This window comes from Cololabis saira, chromosome 14 (assembly GCF_033807715.1).
Source record: "Cololabis saira isolate AMF1-May2022 chromosome 14, fColSai1.1, whole genome shotgun sequence".
Taxonomy (NCBI): Eukaryota; Metazoa; Chordata; class Actinopteri; order Beloniformes; family Belonidae; genus Cololabis; species Cololabis saira.
Window position 1 is genome coordinate 18,766,265 of NC_084600.1, and position 18,099 is coordinate 18,784,363.

Below are 18,099 nucleotides of genomic sequence, written 5' to 3' on the forward strand. Positions count from 1 at the left end.
ATTTACATTTATTTACATGCAAGACCACTTTGATATCCTATTAACACATGCTTTTCTCATGCAACATGTTTTGTGGCAGCTTCTCAGTGAAGGAGGAAGTTCATTGTTGATATTTAGCCAAATATTATCTGAAATTGTGCTTTTTATTATTTTACTTCTTTTCTTATCATTTTATTTATTATTTTACCTCCTTTTCTCATAATTTGATTTACTGTACAATTATGTCTTGCTGCTTTTAATGTCGATGTAAAGCACCTTGAATCACCTTGTGTTGAATTGTGCTATATAAATAAACTTGCCTTTCCTTGAAATTAAGTTTGGACACATGAAAACACCTATCTGAACAGAACCCTGAAAAGATGGAACACTGAATTTTAAAATGTCCAAAAAGACATTGAAAACAACATGAATATCACCACTAATAATACCACTTAATTGTATTGACTCTAAAGCAGCATGTAGCTTCGGAGAATTGTCCAGTTTTGTGGATGTCAGGGTCCGTGAGCACTTTGGTGTATGTACTGTACATTTAGGGTATTTGAATCAGGCAAACTCACAGGGCCAACAAGCTTTCTGAGGTCTGAGGCTGCTCCCTCTGTGTTTGAACATCATTTACTAGCAGATGATATGTGTAAGAAAAACGCTCCAGCGCTGCTTAACAGCAAGACGAATGCAGAATAAGCATAAAATCCAGTTAACTCTATAATTTAAAGCCCTTCATTCAATGGCAATCCCATGCGTTGTCACATTAATGCACCGTCATCTTGTGTCAGAGATTATACACTGCAAAAACTCATTTCTAAGAAAGTAAAAAAATAGACTATTTTACTGGTTTTAAGAATAATAGGCAAGAAGATTTTTCTAACATCATTGGGAAAGTTATTTTTTCTTAAAAGAAGACAATTTTGACAAGTTGTATGGAATATTATGCTTATTTCTAGCGGGGTCTGTTTTTTTTCAGCGTGCATGTGCATGCCGTCAAAGCCATACTCAAGTACAGACGTTTTTGTTTCAGCTTGGCAGAAGAGCGACTCCATATATAATTTTGTTTCATTTGGGCTTCGTGTTTTCTCTAACTCTAGCATGTGGTAATCCATTCATTGTCGTACCAAGCCAGCACTGAAAAGACACACGAAACCGTATGAAATTTAATCGGGTATAATTGTGAGCCAGATTTCATACCTCACAATAAACTCGGGATGTACCGACTGATCGCCTGCTGGCCAGAATCAGCCGATCAGGGACCGAGAAATTGTTGACAAATTTCTAAACAGAATGCACAACCAAATCTACTTTTTTATTTATTTTATATTCATTAATATACTGTATTTGATATTATATTATACTGTATTGCATATGTAAAATCTTCAAGCGTGTCACTTTGACTACCAAATAGCCAAATGCAGAAGTTAGCAGTACACATAAGGTCAAAATAATCAGTTGGCTCTGATAGAAGTGAACGTTTCTCTTTAGCTGCTCTGAAACATATGTAAACTTGCAATCAAAAGTGATTGCATTGCATCCAGCAATAGTGTCTCTGCCTGATTAGGCATGCCCCCCCCACCCAGCTTCTCATCCAGGATAAATCCGAGCAGCTGGATATGCTGTTGGCCGTGCAAGAACAGATTGTGGGACCATCAGCAGCCTGTGCAGACTCCGGTCCAGTCAAAGCTCGTTGACCTCTCAGCGTGGGTTTTTCTTTTATTAATTTAAATATTATCACACAGAACTGTAAAAGAAAACCTATCCTTCTGATACATCTCACTGCTTTTCTATCTAGCTGCCAGTGCAGAGACTTTGCAGGTTGGTCCTCTTTACAGAAGCTCTCGGTTAGATTCCTCTGGAGAAGCGTGTAGTTTTTAGTAACACATTTAAAGTGGATTCTACCAGTTTAATAACAGCTGTGTGAGCCTTTAATTAGTAAAATGTATTCATATGATTATATTTGCAAATTCTTAATGTACATGCGAATATCTTGTTTAACGTCCTCTCCACTCTTGGGTGATTTCTTGGGGCCCTTTACATTTCCCTCTTCTCATCCCCCCATCGTTACTTCTATAGGGGTCTCCATCCCACGCTGTCGCTCTCTTGTTAAGGTAAAATGTAATCTACTTTTGTCAGCTCTAATCAAGCAGCACCAGATTCCATGTAGCAGACGTGCGTGGGAGGTTTAGGTGGGATCTTTGGGAGGACAGGAAACAAAAGGGTGTTCTTTGTGCACTCGCCGCGCCGCTCGTCTCACTTTGAAACAGACTTACGTCTTTTGTCAACAGGCTTTGTACGGCTGAATATGTTTTCACAAGACAACTGCTAATCTGTAACTCCACTTCCCTGATCCCCTCCTGTCCACTGGCTTTATTTACTGTCTGCCTTCAGCCCCATAAATGTAAAGTTACATAAACCTTCAAAAATGAGGCAAATGCATGAATGAAATCTCTTCATCTCTGGCAGCTTCTCCTTTACATAAGAAACTCAAGAAGATTAAATACACTTGGGGTTTCATTGTGGTTTTAATCTGATGTGTACATCGCAGATAAAACGTCAGTGATGAACTGGATGATCCACTTCCACACACAAACAGCTACATCGTCATCAACAGCATTTGGTTCCAGATATTTTAGTTCAATGAGGGTTGTTCAAAGCTGAAAATCCGAAGACCTCAGTGGGATGAGTTCAACAGCAATCAACCACTAAGCTTTTGTTTGTCTGGTTTAGATACTGTTGTTTGGAAACTTCTTGACATTAGATGAAAACTAGTTATGTAATGGACAATTCAGCAATAAATGCAAACAAAAAAGAAGCATTTCTTACTTAGATGGACACATAGTGCTCATAGAAGCCCGATAACATCCCCGACTTAAATCAGTATATTTCTGGCTAAAAACAAAACAGATTAAAGCATGATGTTAAAAGACCTCTTCCTGTGTATGTTTGCTACCTGAATGCAGATGTTTTTACATTCTGTAAAAGTCTGGGAGACGGTTCGTCTTTTTTGCGTCATGTTGCTGCAGATGCTTCAAAGACTTTGATACCGCACGGATCTTGGAATAAACTTCATTTAATTAAATTCCCTCCAGTTTATTTAATTTCCCTTCGGGGATTAATAAAGTATTTTTGAATTTGAATTAAATTGAATTGAAAGCTTTCTGGGACAGACTGAGGGCCTGCTAAATAGACTAACAACAGCGGCTTAGGTGGTCACTTTATTTTATGTGTGAATGACCGCAATAAAGCTTTGTCATTTTCATTAGTTCTTCCAGTTTATGGCGGATGTTCTTCTTCTTATTATTTCCAGGGTGTTTTTCTTCCTGGAAGGTTACGGTTAGGTATTTCCAGCTGCTTAATTAAACATTAATTAAACATTTCCAGCACTTTGGGTCTTTACATGCAAGAGTGACCTGGGTGTTTATCTGAATATAAAGCAGGAAGGAAGGTCAGATCCAGTCACTAAATAAGCATTTGAGAACATATTTTATGCCAGGTGTGAATGAACGATGAATAGCTACTTGTGATCAGACTTGGTTTTAACACGAGGTCTGAATGGGAGCTAATTGCTGGATGCTACTAGCCAGGCATCAGAATCTTCCGCGGATCCGCGGAATTCCGCGGATTTTGGTCTCAGCAAAAAATTTCCAGGGAACGGGGGGGGGAAAAAAAATAAAAAATCCCCAAACAACGGACTCGAAAACGCGATGCGCCAGGCCAGAAAAGAAAAAAATAATATGCAAAAAAAAGCCACGTATCTATCCATTCATTCAGAAATCAAAAATCATTTCCATTTGGGAGCCTCTGTGCGGCGCTGAATATGCAATGCAGTGTTTTGCGGTGTGATTCTCATTGAAATGACTGGAGACAACAGGTTGCGGCAGTGAGTGAAGCCTGAATTATGGTTCTGCGTTAAATCGACGCAGAGCCTGGGCCGCTCGGTGGCGCAGTGGGTTAAGCGGCGGCTCATATACTGAGGCTACAGTCCTCCTCCTGCAGCGGTCGCGGGTTCGAATCCAGCCCGCGCACCTTTGCTGCGTGTCTTCCCCATTCTCTCTCTCTACCCCTTTCCAGTCTGCATCTCAATAAAGGGCCACTAGAGCCCAAAAAAATCTTTAAAAAAAAAAAAAAAAAAATCGACGCAGAGCCTACGGCGTAGGGTACGCGGCGACGCGCGCCGTACGGTGCGTACGGCCGCGTACCCTACGCCGTAGGTTCTGCGTTGGTGTAACGCGGGACCATAGATCAGACTTAAGTCCCTTTTTAGGCTAATACTGTGAGAAATAACCTCTCATAATAGCGGTACTACAGTTAATAAATGTAATAAATGCTCCTACTGCCGTTTCTGCTGGCTACTGAGTCCCGTAAGTGGAAGTGAGTGGCGAGTGAGTTTTAACTCCTTAATTACTAACCAGCGTCAGAGTCACGCACAGTAAACAAACTGTGATGTTAGAGAGCCACCTTTTGGTCAATTTAAGCAACCGCATCGCCAGCTGCTTGACAGTACTCATTAGTTAACTCATTAGTTTACTGTTTTTGTTGTTATTATCTATGCAATTGTGAAAAAAATGGCAAAATAAATGAAAAACTGTGAACAACCGCATTCCGTAGGCTATTCGGTACTCAGTATTCAGCCAAGTCTTTAAATTTTATTCGGCTTCAGGTTCGGCCTCGATTTTCATTTCGGTGCATCCCTAGTTTTTTCGGTGGGAAAGGGGGATTCTGGCCATTGTAGAAGTTTAAGATATAATTGTCTTCATTTCAAGATTTATTCATGCATGAAGAATTACCCATGATGATGAATGCGTGTTATTATGTTATCAAAATGCATCATTCTATGCAAAAATTCAGATTTTTTTGTGTGTATTCTTGCATTGATAAAAGATGTGATTATGGAGCTTTGAGACCACCAGAATGCACCATTTTGAGTCTATTTTTAAAAATTTTCGGGGGGGCATGCCCCCGGACCCCCTTAGAGGGTTTGGGCGCGTTGCGTCCACGTCGAGAATTTTCCTCTTTTTTTTGGACAAGCCATTCTGATGCCTGACTAGCGGAAACGCTGCGGAGCGGCTTTGCTGTGGCTTCACTCCATCCTTGGCGTGACCCCCGGTCCCACCGGAGCGGTTCCACCTCACGCTTGCTGGGCTGGATTTATGAGATTCCAGACCACGTGACAATTACGGCGTAATCTGTCACCATGTTTGTCCTTTTTTATTTATGCACATGATGATGAGCGTTGTTAAAATAAAATGAGCTTTCCAAATTCTAAAATGAACTTCTCATGTGGTTAAAATCTCTTCTATGGTGCCAAAGTTTAATTTAATTCCAATGTACGAGTCGAAGCCCGCTCCTGGTGTTTCATTTTGCAAATCCACCAGATTTCCGATGCCATTCTTGCGTCTGACTTCTAGCCAGCTCGGCCTGCTGTGTGTTGCAGATTTGCTATTGTGGTGCGCCAACACGTAGTGTATTTAGTGGAGCAGAATGGACGGTCACTTCTGGGATGCCTCCAAACGTCACCGTGGCACTTCAGGTGGGACCGGTCTCGTGGCACAGACCGGCCGTGATTTACAGCAGCTGGTGTGGTGCAGCCGCTCCGCAACACATCTGCGCCCGGTGGGACCCAGAGGTGACACCTAGAGCTGTGTGACCGTCAGAGACTCCTTCACTCTCAAATGGAGGATTATTAGAAATATGTATTTTCACGACATCCATTCTCACCCCGCGTGAAAGCCACTATGGGAAACCAAGTCTCAGTCCTCCGTTGTCTCGTGCATCATTTCCCTATCCAATGTACATGAATGTTACACTGGGAAACACACTTCCATACCAGATGATGGTGCTGGTTGCTCTACATCTGTTATCAACAAAAACAAGTGAAAAGACACCGGATTCAAATAAATCCAAATAAAATAAACGCAAACCTGCCACAGCCTGGTCTACTGTACATGTATGTTTACATTGCAAATGAACAAAATAATGTCAAGTCAAATGTAAAATGACAGTCCTGGCACAGTTTTTTTATCACATCTGGGTTGGTGCTAAACACACCTTTGCAAACGTGTGTGGAATTAAGTTGTTTTTTTTACTGCTTAGTGGCAGTCTAAAAGGTCCCTGGAAAAACTAGTTAGCTTGTTGTGTTGTCGCTGTTATTGGTCCTTCAGCTTTATCCCACCATTAAAAAGACAGATGCTACAGTGGGGAAAAAAGCAGTCTTTTAGGGTGACGTTGAATAACACATTGTATCATCTGCTGTTTGTTTGGGGAGGACTGCACTCAGACCCATCTATGGCTTAATACCTATAATCTTTCACTTTGTATAAAGTGAAAGGATGGAGGCCGACATTAACTTGCTGCTACCACAAAGGTTTGACCCTGAACCGGTTATAGCTATGCAGTATATTGGCTCCAGCTTCCACTGTCTGCTGCAGCTGTGACCGCAAGAGTGACTGTAACCTTAAAAGAAAGAAACAAGTTAAGTGAAACCAAAAACTGCATAAAACAAATCCTGTGTGACACCCATCGGCTTCTGGAGAGCAGTGTCTTTAAACCTATGGCTGATGCCATGTTGGCAGGAACCGACTCCACCCGGGTAAAGTCTGATTTATGTTTCCCGTCAAAGCAAAGCCATGAACCCCCATCTGAAGAGCCTCTGCATGGCCCAACATGCATCTCCAAAATGTTCCGACCGACCATCTATGACCATTTACCGACCCCTTACTTGTGTCTAAGACCAGCCAGGTCCCCCGACCCGTACGTACTGGCACCAAAAGAGTAAAGTGATTCGTTACAAGTCTTTAATTGAAAAAATGAACATTAATTATGTTTTTGTGATACATTTCTCTTTGGTTTACCCTGTATACATATGACTTTGTCTTTCTCACCTTCATTTTGTGTCACCAATGTATAAAATATGCACAGAAAATAATTGCAAGGACATAAAATAATTTCTGAAAAATGTCTCTTTTAATATGAGCGCAAACATTTTTAACATTTTTCCTTTAACAGCCTGTCGGAGTAGTAGTATGATTAAATGTTGAATAATGATATAATAGTAAGTTATTAAGTTTTTATCCTGCTAAATAACTTTTTAAAATCATTTTAAAATACTACGTGGGTTAATACAGACTTGGATTACAGTATTCCATTAGGTGTGTTATTATTTTTTATTTATTTAAAGGAGCATGAGGCTGGATGGAGGCACGATTTATCAAAAAAATTTGTATACGTTTTAAGTTTTCTAGTAATAATGTCAGATGAAGCGTTCCTTTATCAAAAAAATTTGTATACGTTTTACGTTTTCTAGTAATAATGTCAGATGAAGCGTTCCAAACCCAAAAGAATGAGCCCTCTAGCGTATCTCTCCTTTGCCTTGAACAGGCTGTGTGCTGCAAAATGTGCTTCAATTCGGTCCCGAATTTCCCGCGCTGTCCTGCGGATGTGACGTCACATGACGCTGCATGCACGTTCTCCCCGTTCTCCCGTGCCGGCTTCACTGTTGGCTGCAGTACCCCCGGCGGCCGTCGTGGCGAAGGTGGCGCTAGAGTCTCATTTCTTAAAAGGAGCCTCATGCTCCTTTAACATGCACAAATATAATTTTTACAACTGCATATCCTCAAAGCAGACAAAGTTTCGGGCCCCCCCCAGAGATCTCAGGCGCCCCCCCAGGGGGGCCCAGACCCCAGGTTGGGAGACATTGATCTATGCGATGCAAATTGCAAAGGCTGTGACTGAGCCATTGTACCCCATAATTTCCAATGCTTTTCTGATTCGTCCGCTCTACTAGACTCGTTCAAGGAGCATGTATTTCTGCTTTTATTTAAAATTCTGTCAGTTTTGGTCCTCCATAATCAGTTACTCCAACAACATTAAAAAACAAGACCGGAAGGTAAACGCTCAACCAACAAGTTTCATATGAGTTCACAAAACATCCTTTAGAAACTCAACACCCTCGAGTGTTTTGGGAGTGAATTTCTTCACCTCACTGAATGAGGAAGAGACCTCCCCCCCTGAACTTTTCAAAGTAAACGACAGCAGTGAAGCAGCAGTGTTCCCTTTGCGTTACATTGATGGAGAAGCGTTAGGCATAATAACCCAATAACAGGCAAATGGACAGACCGGGTAAGTCTGGGGGTCAGATGGAACAAGCCCAACTATTACAAGCTACCGGTACGCTCTTTTAGCTTGGCTAATGTTAACCTATGATACAAACTAATGTTACTTTAGATTCATTCTGATGGGATCGGCCCTCAGAAATGCTGGCCAGGGCTACCAAAGTCATCCTTTTCTAGCCTGGCCCTGGCCATACTTGATGGCTCAGGAAATAAAGTTGACATCAACAATGGCTGGACTGCAACAACCGCCCAGACCGCTCTAGGTGGGTTTTAAATGGCATGGGGGTGAAGATGGCTCACCCAGAGCTGACAGCTGAAGCAGTCACCAGCTCTGCTGGGACCAGTTGTCCATCAGTATTCACTGCCCAACAAAAAGTCCATTTGTCTGCATGCACCCCAGCTCTTTTTTGTTCGGTGGCCTTAAAAAGAAAAAAAGATTATTCTTTCTTCCCTGTCAATTCAGGGCTTAACCTCAAATTCATCCAAAAATACCAGGGGCTAAGAAGCTGAAGTGAAGACATCATAACCTCATAAAATTTGCTCTGAATTATACATAAATTTGTGCCTGTATATTTAGTTTCACCTAATGAGGTACATAAAAAAGAAAAAAAAATACTCCCCATCCAGTCATTGGACTCGCTAGCCCTCTGGAGCTGGCCCCTAGTGGTCATTTCAGGAACTGTAAGATTTATGAGCTTCTTACTGTTAGACCAGGGGTCGGCAACCCAAAATCTTGAAAGAGCCATATTGGACCAAAAACACAAGAAACAAATATGTCTGGAGCCGCAAAAAATGAAAAGTCTTGTACAAGCCTTAGAATGAAGGCAAATGGCGGAAGGCGAAATGTCGAGAAAAAAGTCAAAATTTCGAGGAAAAAAGTTGCAATGTCAAGAAAAACGGCAAAATGTCGAGAAAAAAGTCAAAATGTTGAGAAAAAAGTGGAAATGTCGAGATTAATGTTGAAGTACAATTTCTAGAAAAAAGCCAAAATGTCGAGAAAAAAGTCAAAATTTCGAGAAAAAAGTGGAAATGTCGAGATTAATGTTGAAGTACAATTTCTAGAAAAAAGTCGAAATGTCGAGAAAAAAGTCGAAATGTTGAGAAAAAAGTTGAAATGTCGAGAAAAAAGTCGAAATGTCGAGAAAAAAGTCGAAATGTCGAGATTAATGTTGAAGTACAATTTCAAGAAAAAAGTTGCAATGTCGAGAAAAAAGTCAAAATGTCGAGATTAAAAAGGAAAGGAAAAAGGAAGAAAAAAAGAGAAAAAAAGGAAAAAAGAAAAAAGAAGAAAAAAAGCAAAAAAAGAAGAAAAAAGAAAAAGAGGAAAAAAAACAGAAACAAAAGAAGAAAAAAAGGAAAAAAAAGGTCAAACACTTTTGAAAAAGCTCCAGGAGCCACTAGGGCGGCGCTAAAGAGCCGCATGCGGCTCTGGAGCCACGGTTGCTGATCCCTGTGTTAGACAATCACACACCTGGACTAAATCTCCATCCATCCATCCGAGGCAGATATAACTCTAAACAAATGTATATACTGTATGTGTGTATGTGTATACTGTATATATGTATGTGTGGGATGGTGGGCCCATATTATCAGTCAGATCACTCAACGGTGTAGCGCTGTGCTCTTTTCTCACATAAGGAAACTTATTATGCCATTTTTTTTTCAAAAGTTGACAAGATTTCCAGGCAAACTAATAAAATATCTGTGACATTCTTTTGGAAAAATGCCACATGAGACCCAGTTCAAAAGCTTTAAAACTCTATTTTCACAGCTCTGTACACAGTAGCTTGTTTTAGGGGCGCAGCGAGCCCCTCCACTCCCTCTTCCGTGGAGCAATCCTTGTTGAAAACTGGTGTTAAAGCTTTGTGCTAGCCACTTCTAAGGTGCCCCACATGCAGCATGATGAATGACAGATTTTTTTAACTGAGATAACCACAAGCAAAACATCAAGGTAGTGTTATGTTGGTGCTTTTGAGTCAGTAGTCACTTCAAACACCCAAATAAATGCTTTCAAGCATAAAAAAATGCAACTTTTTCATCATATTTCCTCTTTAATTTTAGTGTAAAAAAAGGATGTTATATATCTCTTTACAGTCCCACCCACCTCTAGTTTAATCTCCACTGGTTTTCTTCCTACTTATACTCCTATATGTTTGATTACCTCTTTGTCTGTTTCCACTCCATCCTTGAAAGCCACCCGACCTTTTTATACAGTTGCCTCTGACATCAATAATGTCTTTACTTATATTTTTCAGCTTGTATTTACCTTTGCAGCTAACTGCCTCTGTCTCTTTCTCGCTGTCTCCCTCTCTCTCTGTCTCTCTCCCTCTGACCCCTGTCACAGTCAGTAAAGTTCTGATGGGAAGCTACATAACACTGCATTGTCTGATCAGGTGTTGTTGAGTAAGCAAGTTTGCCGCCCTGCTCTCTTGGGGTCAGCTTAATGCTATCCTCGCTGGATCTCTCCTTGTAACCTGGTCTGCTCCCCGCCAGCCGGGGTATTCATTTGTGCTCCAACTGTCGACCAGCTCCGTGGGTGCTTACTCCTACAACATACTACTGTGCCTACATGCCAAACGATGTCTAGGTTTGCACAATATTTGCATGCATCACTTTCTGTGACTCAACAAACAAGTGCATCTTTTCGTGGTAATCTGCTCATAAAATGTACTGACAAGAGTCCATCCACCAACCGTCTACATGAATCTAATTTATGTCAATTTCTCTGAGTCTTCTTTCATTTTTTTCACCTTAATGTGGAGATCTATGCTTGATTAGACAATGCTTTCATGATCTAACTAAGAGAAAGGTGCTGAAGGTGATACACAGGGGCAGGCAGCTTAACATCCCTCCTTTTTCAAGTCAGATTCCACCTTGAACAAACTAAGAGGTGGATTATTGATTTATTGCTATACATTAATGAGCTGAATTGATCTGAAAAGAGGGCAGCAAAGCAGATCACTGACAGGGAAAGTGTCACTGCTTCAAAGGGTCTCTCATAATAAAGGAATTAGGACTATTATAAAGGAGGGTGATGAGGACAGAAATGAATAAAATTAGGTAGATGCTGCTCTGCCATGGATCCCATGTGAGTCTTGTGCCAGGAGCATGTACATCAATTGAGTTTAAGTTTGCCCCTGGCATTGTAGAAGTCTGTGGTTCTATAGCAGTTTATATATATATATATATATATATATATATATATATATATATATATATATATATATATATATATATATATATATATATATATATATATATATTTGATCCTAATATGACAGTTGAAGCTCTCCTGTGAAAAGAGTAGCAAATACAACTTAGAAAGTGCATGAATGTTTGGCGTTATCTAAAACTACAAGCATTTCCTTGCGTGATAGTTACTTAGCAGATGACAGACTACTATACATGTCACAGAGGACATGTGCTTGTGTTGCATAACGTAAAAACGTAATCTGTATTCACTAAGCCTTTTTAAAACCCTTTACTTTCTAAAAGTTTATGCACATCTTATATCCTCTCAATACTTTTTTGTTTGAAATGTTGTAGTCATTTTTTCCCCCTCTTTCCTGTAAACTTGAAACTACGAGGCACATTTTAGTCTATTGTGAAACAGTCCTACACGTGTACGTACCTGGCTAGACGCATTGGTTACAATATGATTTAGGAATGAAGGAGTTTTATACAAAACCCTTTTGATGCTACTCAAAGTAGCCTGACAAAACTTCAAACATTTTATTTTTTGCTATTTATTAGCCATTGTTTTAAAGTAAAGCAATAAAGCAAGTCATTTGAGGCATTGCTGACCTTTAGCGTTGTTGGCTACCTTCAAATACATATTTTTAAACGAAAGACAATGACTTCAAGTGAATGATGGTCAGCAAGAGAGTGAGCTCGCCTGTTCGGCTATGTGCTCCTGTGATTGAGCAGGTGTACCCCTCCCTTCTGCTCCCAGACAGCCGGGATAGGTTCCAGCAGACTCCCGTGTCCCTGACTACAGAGGATGGATGGAGTCTAGGGATCCAAACTCGTTGGATCAGAGTTTGAGTGGTGACCGATCAGAAAGAACTTGAATCTCTTAAAGGAGCGGCAACGACATCATTAGTTTTAACAGCAGAGTCTGCTCACTGTGTATCAGACTTAACATCAGTTAGACGATATCCTGGCAACTGTTACAGAGGTGAAGGACTTTAGAGGTCCACCGGCATCAATTGTTCTAATATAATAATGATTTGGTATTTACGCACACCGGCCACCTACTTTCCACACCTGGTATACCTCATAGTGCACTTTTACATACACTCACCACTTCCTTAAGTGTACCGGGTGTACCTGATAATTGGAGCAATACTTTCAACAGTTGTTGTTCGTGGTGTGGGCGTGGCCATTTTTAATGGTGCTGATCTTCAAGCCATAATTTAGCAATCAGTAGTCGCTGCACATACCCAAGAACTCTGAAAACCATGATCAGTGAACACGATTTGTTTCTGCATGCACAAGTTAAAACTTCATATTAAAAAAAAAATGTTTAAAAATAAATATCAGTTATGATTTTATTTGAAGGAATATTTGATTGTTTTAGGAAGCATCATCTATCTCCCATGGTTTCCCATCCCTCCTGTCAGCAAAACGTCCATCCAGCACTATCTCAAACATCAACAACAATGATCAACCTTGGCTGTAAGAGGAAGCTAGCTCATAGATCTATGGTCTAATATCATGTTGATTTCATAAAAATCATCGACTGACTTTGGAATCATGATAGAAACAAATAACAGCTGTGCTGCCATTAACGACTGATTTTCTAACGTCTAATATTTAGACAAATTTTTTGATTAGTCGACTAATCAAAAAAGAAAAAAAAAATCAAACGATTGCCATTTAATGTGTTGATTTTATTTTGAACACAACTCAAGAATTGTTATTTTAGAATTTGTGCATCGCGTTGTCCAACGTCATTTCCTAAAATATTTCGTAGAGGTAACCTGCTTAACATCCAAGGACGGGCATCGTACTTCAATAGATTTAATTTAAAAACAAAATCACACGCTGGTGTGACGTTTAGATAATAATCATACTCATGTTGTCATTTATCGTTCGGTAGCCTCTTCAACATGTGCTCATGCATCGCGGTTGTGCTCCCGTGATAAGCCAACAAAGTCTTACAAAGTGTACACACCCCTCTCTATCACCTGCTACCCTAAAGTATTCTCAAACTTTCGTTATTTTTCTAGAAGTCGCCATACTCGATTCAGACTCACCGTCCGCTTCCAAATTTTGTATTAAAACAGGAGGATGCTAAGAACCGACGGTAGAAGAACCTCAATACAGTGGAGGGATGAGAGATGGGAGCCAATTTAACCAGCAGGGTGCCAACAGCAAAACTAGTGGTGGGGAGCGGAATTACCTGAACGCTGATGAGCCGTTTGAGACCGGAAAATACATTTGAAACTGGAAAATAAATTAAAGGCGGTCGATGCATCGACAAAAAAAAAATCATTTTCATCATCAATTACGTCAACAACAAACTATGTTGACTAATCGTAACAACTCTAAATAAGAGACTCAAAAAAGTAACAATGAAAGGAAAAATGCAGGAATGGGTCGTTGAAGAAATGCATTGTGGGCAGTATTTACTGTTTCATATTAAATAATGTCATGTACTGTGAATAGTGTTGATCAGATTCAACAACAGTTGAATCTTAATGTATTCCTTGAATTTTCAAGGAATATAGATCTAAATCCTGCATATATCCTTTAATACATGCAGGCAAGGCTGAAATCCTGTTCATCTTTTTTGATGACAAGCTGAAGATGAGTAGAAGTTAGCATGCACTCTCCATTGAGCTGCTGGTGTCCCAGGTGTGTTGAACATTTGGAGCAGCGGCCCTCTAGGACCACAACTGAGCATTACAGGAACATTTAACTCCACACAGACAGCATCGATAGAATGAACTTACACCATGGAAATGTCGTATTAGTTGACACCCTGCATTATTTTAAAGGAATCTTGCAAGTTTTCACTCACACTTGACTGAAACTGTACCAGAGCAAAAATGGGACGTTAACCTCATTATTTTATGCATATTGAGGCAGAATTTACATGTCAAACACAATAAACAACATGGTTCAAAGCTAATCTTTTTCTTTTTAACTTGAGATGGAAAAATAAATAATACATTTTTATTTTGCACATACTGTAAGCTGCAGCAACAATATGCTGCATAAAGCCTCTTTTTTCCTTTCAACACATTAACATTTACAAATCTAAATACGGCCTGATGTCTCAGTATCTCTCTAAAACCCAAGAGCCAAAGCAGGAAGCACAGACCATATAGCCCAGACAGCAAGTGGGACATCCCAGGACAATGTTGACATTTTCATAAAACCTTAATGATAATAGGGTAACTGTTTGTGGGCTTAGAGCCATTCGATTCATATCCACATATCCAAAGCCCCCCCACCCCCACCCCCAGTCCCCATTGGCATCACAAAGTCAGCCGAACATCTGGTATCATTATGTAAACAACTTACAGTCAGTCTCGTAAAAACCAGGATTGACGGGGCTAGGCCAGAGGAGATGCTACAACCTTTTCCTAATATGCTTTTTCTAAAAAAAAAAAAAAAAAAAAAAAAAAAACCGCTACAGACTACACCTTATCTTTTTATTTTTTATCTTATTTCTAAATGGACAAATGAGATGTGGCTGGCAGAGAGCTGCTTCATCATTATGCTCTGAGACACTGGAGATAATTGTTATTTTCAAACATCGCTGATAAAGAAGCCCTGAGATTTAAACCCACAGAGCAGATTCAGTAAATGGGGCTGCATCATATCTCCTGGCCTCTCTGGGAAGTGTGTTTGGTCAGCAACATTTCTGGAATATGCACAATTTACATTAAGCATACTACTCTCACTAATTGTGCATGAACAAAGCCGAACATTAATTCAGTCATGAATAATATAATTAAACACTCTTCCAGTCACACCCAAGGAGGCACGTCAACTTCTACAGATGATGGAACTGCATTACTGTTGTGCTTAATTAGCATAGTCACGTATTTTTTTTTTTTTTTTTAAAGGCTGGTTTTTATTAAAAGATTAATAAAGAAGCTTATTTTCCATTAAATGATAATACTAATAATAATAAAAATAAATATTGGTTTAAATACACTCATTTCTATCTTGCCATGCTTTTCTGTTTCATTAATAAAGTAGTAGGAGACATTCTGAACTTCAGAGTCAAGCTTCCTCTTCCAAAGAGAATCAGACGGAGATAAGTCAGCACAGGAAACTGCAAAGATGGCTTTCAGCTAATTTCACACTTCATTGTCCATGCAGAGCTGCATAATCATATGTTTAGCGCTGCAAAAGCTCCAATATGTGTATCTAGAATGAAGTCCTCCTGGCTTGATTTGCTCTGTAATGATCAGGGTTCTCCTTCGGTCACAGTGTCAGACAGGTGAGGCTGCAGCAGGACGGCTGCGATGAAAACAACTGCTGCCATTTCACTAGATTCTGGGGGCTTTTAAGAGAAGTTGGCAATATTTAACTGTGAATGGTGAAAAATGCACAAAAAATAAAAAAGGTGTTGTGTCTGATAATGTCTCGTCTCTAGTGGACGATGTTAATCTGCAGCTTCTATTGTCCCACTGTGAAGGAGATTAATACAACAGTTTGCATCACTCTGGCAGCTTTTTGATCTCAGACCCTTTTAAAAAGAAAGAAATTAACTCCACACTGCATGAAAATGTAACATGAGATACATTTTCCGAGATATTTAACTACAAAATTTGATATTAAACCAATCAGTTTTGTCCTCCATCGAAACCAAAAGCCATGGTTTCATATCTTACATGAGCGAGGAAAAATAAATGCAAGCAGCAAGGATGAAAACAGCGGCAGTGACTCACCTGGTCTTTTCTCGATTCGACCTTTTCGACCCCCACATAGCCGCACTTTCGAGATCAAGACCAGGATCTGCTTCTGGCACAGGGACTTGTTGCTCTTCGGACAGGGCTTTCTTTTGTTGGCTACCGGTCGGTTGCTTTGGTCGTCCTTGACCGCCCGTTTCTGTCTGATGAGAGAGCTGGCGAGAGCTGCCATCTTCCCCCCCCTCTCACCTTTGGGAGGGGGGTGTCTTCCTTCCCTTTACCCCCTTTTGCTGGTTTGACTTTTGCCTTGCTCAAAATAATAAAAATAATATATATATATAAAAGAATAACTAGAGTAGGACAGATGTTTGAAAGGAGCCCCCAGAGGGGAGATCAGGCTACTAAGTGGGTTAACAGAGAAGAGTTTAGCTTGATGGTTCCCTTTTGAGAGGATAGATCTAGGAGAGACGCAAGTTCACATGTAGTCCACTGTCAAGACTCCGCTGGGGCCAAAAATAAAAATCTGTCCATAACAGAGTACAGAAAACCATCCTACAGTCACATTTTCAGTAGTAAACTAAAAACCAAGGTGAGAACAGTTGACTTCTGACAGGGTGAACATGGAGACCGATCTCTAACCCTCGTCTCCACTCATATTTCTCATCAAAATCTGCCTCACCAGCCAAGTTCAAAATATTATTTCGCTAACTTATTTTACATTTAAAAAAAGAAAGGAAAAAAAAGACAGAAGAAGCTTAAATAATTGTACATATAAAAACACTTTTACTCAAGAAAAGTGAGATCATCTTGAATGCTAGGGAGATCTTAAAAGCACCAGAAAACTGTTTGTCACCATCCGTGCAGTCCAAGGAGGTCCAACTTTGGCTCCCATTTAAACGTGTCAGCGCGGAATAATGAGCGCGGAGTCCGAGTGGTAATCCAGCTGACTGAAATCCAGAGGCGGAACAGCAGGCGGGACACTGATGGTCTTTGTCGGAGCAGAGCCGGGAGAAGAGTGGAGACATGGACACAGACGGACAGAAATTTCTCTTCTGCCTCGGGATGGCACGCTCCTATTCCCACAGTCCTCACCGAGCCCACCTCCCTTCTCCTCCTCCTCCTCCTCCTCCTCCTCCTCCTCCTGCTCCTCTACCCCCTCCTTTTCCTCCTCCACCTCCCATCCAAAGTCAGCGAGCGCTTGAGAGAGTATGTGTGTGTGAATTCCAGCAGCTACCATCAGTAGAGGTGACATTCATGAGAAAGAGAGTGAGAGAGACAGAAAAGGGTGCTGGGTGGGGGTTGGGGGGGTTGGGGGGGGGTGTGATGTGTGTGAATTAGCTTGGCTTGGAAAGGGACGGAAATTGTGGCAGAGAAAGTGTAGGAGAGAGACGGGAAACAGTCACTTCACAGAGGGGGCAATTATGATGTTTTATGGAAACATCCCCTCAGAAAAAAGCTCCATCATTTTGACTGCCAGACTGAAACAGTGGAGCAGCCGTGTGGTGGTGGTGGTGGGGGGGACACTGAAAGTACACATTGTGACAGTTCTCTGCCTTCTGAAGAGGAACAGCATCCCCACGTGCCACCGTCCTGCAGCAGGCACCAAATGTCCACATGCCAAAGCGTGGCATTTCCCTCCCTGCTCGCTTGACTCTTTCTTTCACTGAGTATTTTCTCTCCATCTCTCTGACACCTGCTCCAACTGCTTCTCTGGGATTTGTTTTCTTGAGCTTTAAATTAACTGAATAGCGTGACTTTGCACCCCGAAACAGACTTTCAGTGTTTAATGTGGCCGACTTACACCTAGAACCTAACTTATACATTTTCTGGCCTCTCTTCCAGCAAAATACCTCCACAAAAATTAATAATCCTGCTGTATCATATGGACTGTGTAATGCACTTCTTTTAAACTCAAGGGCTGAAATATAAACTCAACCCATTGGGTTTGGACAAAGAAATGGTTGTGAAAAATTCAAATAATCATTTTACACAAATTAGCAAATGTTTGTAAAAGACAGTGTTCTGCTGGTAAAACATTTGTCATTTTGATTGATGGCAAAAAAAAAGAAGGAAAAACCTTCTTTCAATGTGCCAAACAAATACAATATAATAAAAAGAGAAATTAAGTG

The 18,099-nt window shown here is 40.5% G+C and overlaps 1 protein-coding gene across 1 annotated transcript in view; it reads right to left on the minus strand.

Moving 5' to 3' along the window:
- The window catches only part of fgf11b (fibroblast growth factor 11b), a 60,257-nt gene extending 43,188 nt beyond the window's left edge, over positions 1 to 17,069 (minus strand). The window contains exon 1 of the mRNA XM_061740034.1: positions 16,010 to 17,069. Coding sequence (XP_061596018.1) covers positions 16,010 to 16,202 — 193 coding nt within the window. The 5' untranslated portion in view covers positions 16,203 to 17,069. The remainder of the gene's footprint in view (positions 1 to 16,009) is intronic.
- Positions 17,070 to 18,099: the final 1,030 nt, after the last annotated feature.